This window comes from Camelina sativa, unplaced genomic scaffold (assembly GCF_000633955.1).
Source record: "Camelina sativa cultivar DH55 unplaced genomic scaffold, Cs unpScaffold00474, whole genome shotgun sequence".
In the NCBI taxonomy this organism is placed as follows: Eukaryota; Viridiplantae; Streptophyta; class Magnoliopsida; order Brassicales; family Brassicaceae; genus Camelina; species Camelina sativa.
In genome coordinates, this window is record NW_010921705.1 from 4475 (window position 1) to 6092 (window position 1618).

A 1618-nucleotide genomic window follows, 5' to 3' on the forward strand; every position below is an offset into this window, starting at 1 on the left:
CGGTGAGATAATGAGGAATTTGAAGAAGACGATGATGAAATCACAGAGAATTGCGGATAATAAAGTTGGTGAGCAAAAAGAAATGTCAAATAGTTTTCATCTCTGTTGATCTGTAACAAACTTTACAAGATATATTATATACATTGATTTACAGTAAACCGGATTAAACCAAACCGAAAAACTAATTACAATTAAATAATTAAACCGGCTCAACTAATTCACTCCTAATACTAACCTAGTTTTATTTATGCATGACTAGATATATTTGGTCCCGATTCTACTAAAGAAATAACAACTTGATAGGTAAGTTTCATATTCTGCTTCTACAATGGTAGGAGGAGTAGTCACGTTATCCGACACGGATAATATTTGCTAATGAAGTCAAGCTGTCATAAACAAACAAATTGTCAAGCTAGATAACTTTATTTTTTTTTTTAGATAACTCAAATTTATCTATGGTTTCTAAAGACCCTGATAAGTGATGTTCATCCTTCTTCCTAACACTATTAGTTATGCTATAACTTTATTACATCGGATTAGTGAACTATATATGCGATGTATATATAAATAAAATTGAGACAAATCCGTCAAAGCAACCCTATTGAATTCAAAGACCAGAACAAAAGAAATTGAGAGATTGATGCAGAGTGGTCGTTCGGTCGCTTGATTCCGAAATATTGAGAAGAAAACCCACAAAAATCCAACTCAAAATCGAAGACCGCGACGAGCTTGAACAATCACGCAAATCTCAACCTCCCACCACCAGCACCACTGCCACAACAGCTTCGTCATCCTCTCTCCTCCACCTTATAGACCCAAAACACAAAAACCCTTCTTCCAAATCCGACAGAATCGGCCTCTCCTGAAAACTTCCATGGAAGTCGAAGTCAAGCTCCGTCTCCTAACCGCCGCTGCTCATCTCCGTCTCACCACTCTCCTCACTCCTTTTCACCTCAAAACCCTTCACCAACGCAATATCTTCTTCGACACACCCAAAAACGATCTCTCCCTCCGGCGCGCCGTCCTCCGCCTTCGCTTCCTCCAAAACGCTGCCGCCGTTTCTGCTCCGCCTCCTCGTTGTATCGTCTCCCTCAAGGCGAAACCGACTCTGGCTAATGAGATTAGCCGTGTGGAGGAAGATGAAGAGGAGATCAACTATGGCGTTGGTAAAGAATGTGTTGATTCACTGGATAAGCTCTCAGCCGTTGGATCTAGGGTTTTGAAAAGGGTTCAAGAGGAGTATGGGTTTAAAGACTTTCTAGGGTTTGTTTGTTTAGGTGGGTTTGAGAATGTTAGGAATGTGTATGAGTGGAGAGGTGTCAAACTTAAGGTTGATGAGACCAAGTATGCTTTTGGGAAATGTTTTGANGCACCACTGCCACAACAGCTTCGTCATCCTCTCTCCTCCACCTTATAGACCCAAAACACAAAAACCCTTCTTCCAAATCCGACAGAATCGGCCTCTCCTGAAAACTTCCATGGAAGTCGAAGTCAAGCTCCGTCTCCTAACCGCCGCTGCTCATCTCCGTCTCACCACTCTCCTCACTCCTTTTCACCTCAAAACCCTTCACCAACGCAATATCTTCTTCGACACACCCAAAAACGATCTCTCCCTCCG

General features: G+C 41.9%; 1 protein-coding gene across 2 annotated transcripts in view; it reads left to right on the top strand.

Annotated features, from left to right (window-relative positions):
- Positions 1-481: 481 nt before the first annotated feature.
- The window catches only part of LOC104773151 (triphosphate tunel metalloenzyme 3-like), a 6464-nt gene continuing 5327 nt past the window's right edge, over positions 482-1618 (top strand). Inside the window, exon 1 of one of the 2 annotated variants that reach the window (XM_010497724.2) lies at positions 482-1277. In XM_010497724.2, the coding sequence (XP_010496026.1) occupies positions 875-1277 (403 nt within the window). In that variant the 5' untranslated portion in view covers positions 482-874. The remainder of the gene's footprint in view (positions 1278-1618) is intronic. The other variant, XM_010497723.2, reaches the window with a different exon arrangement.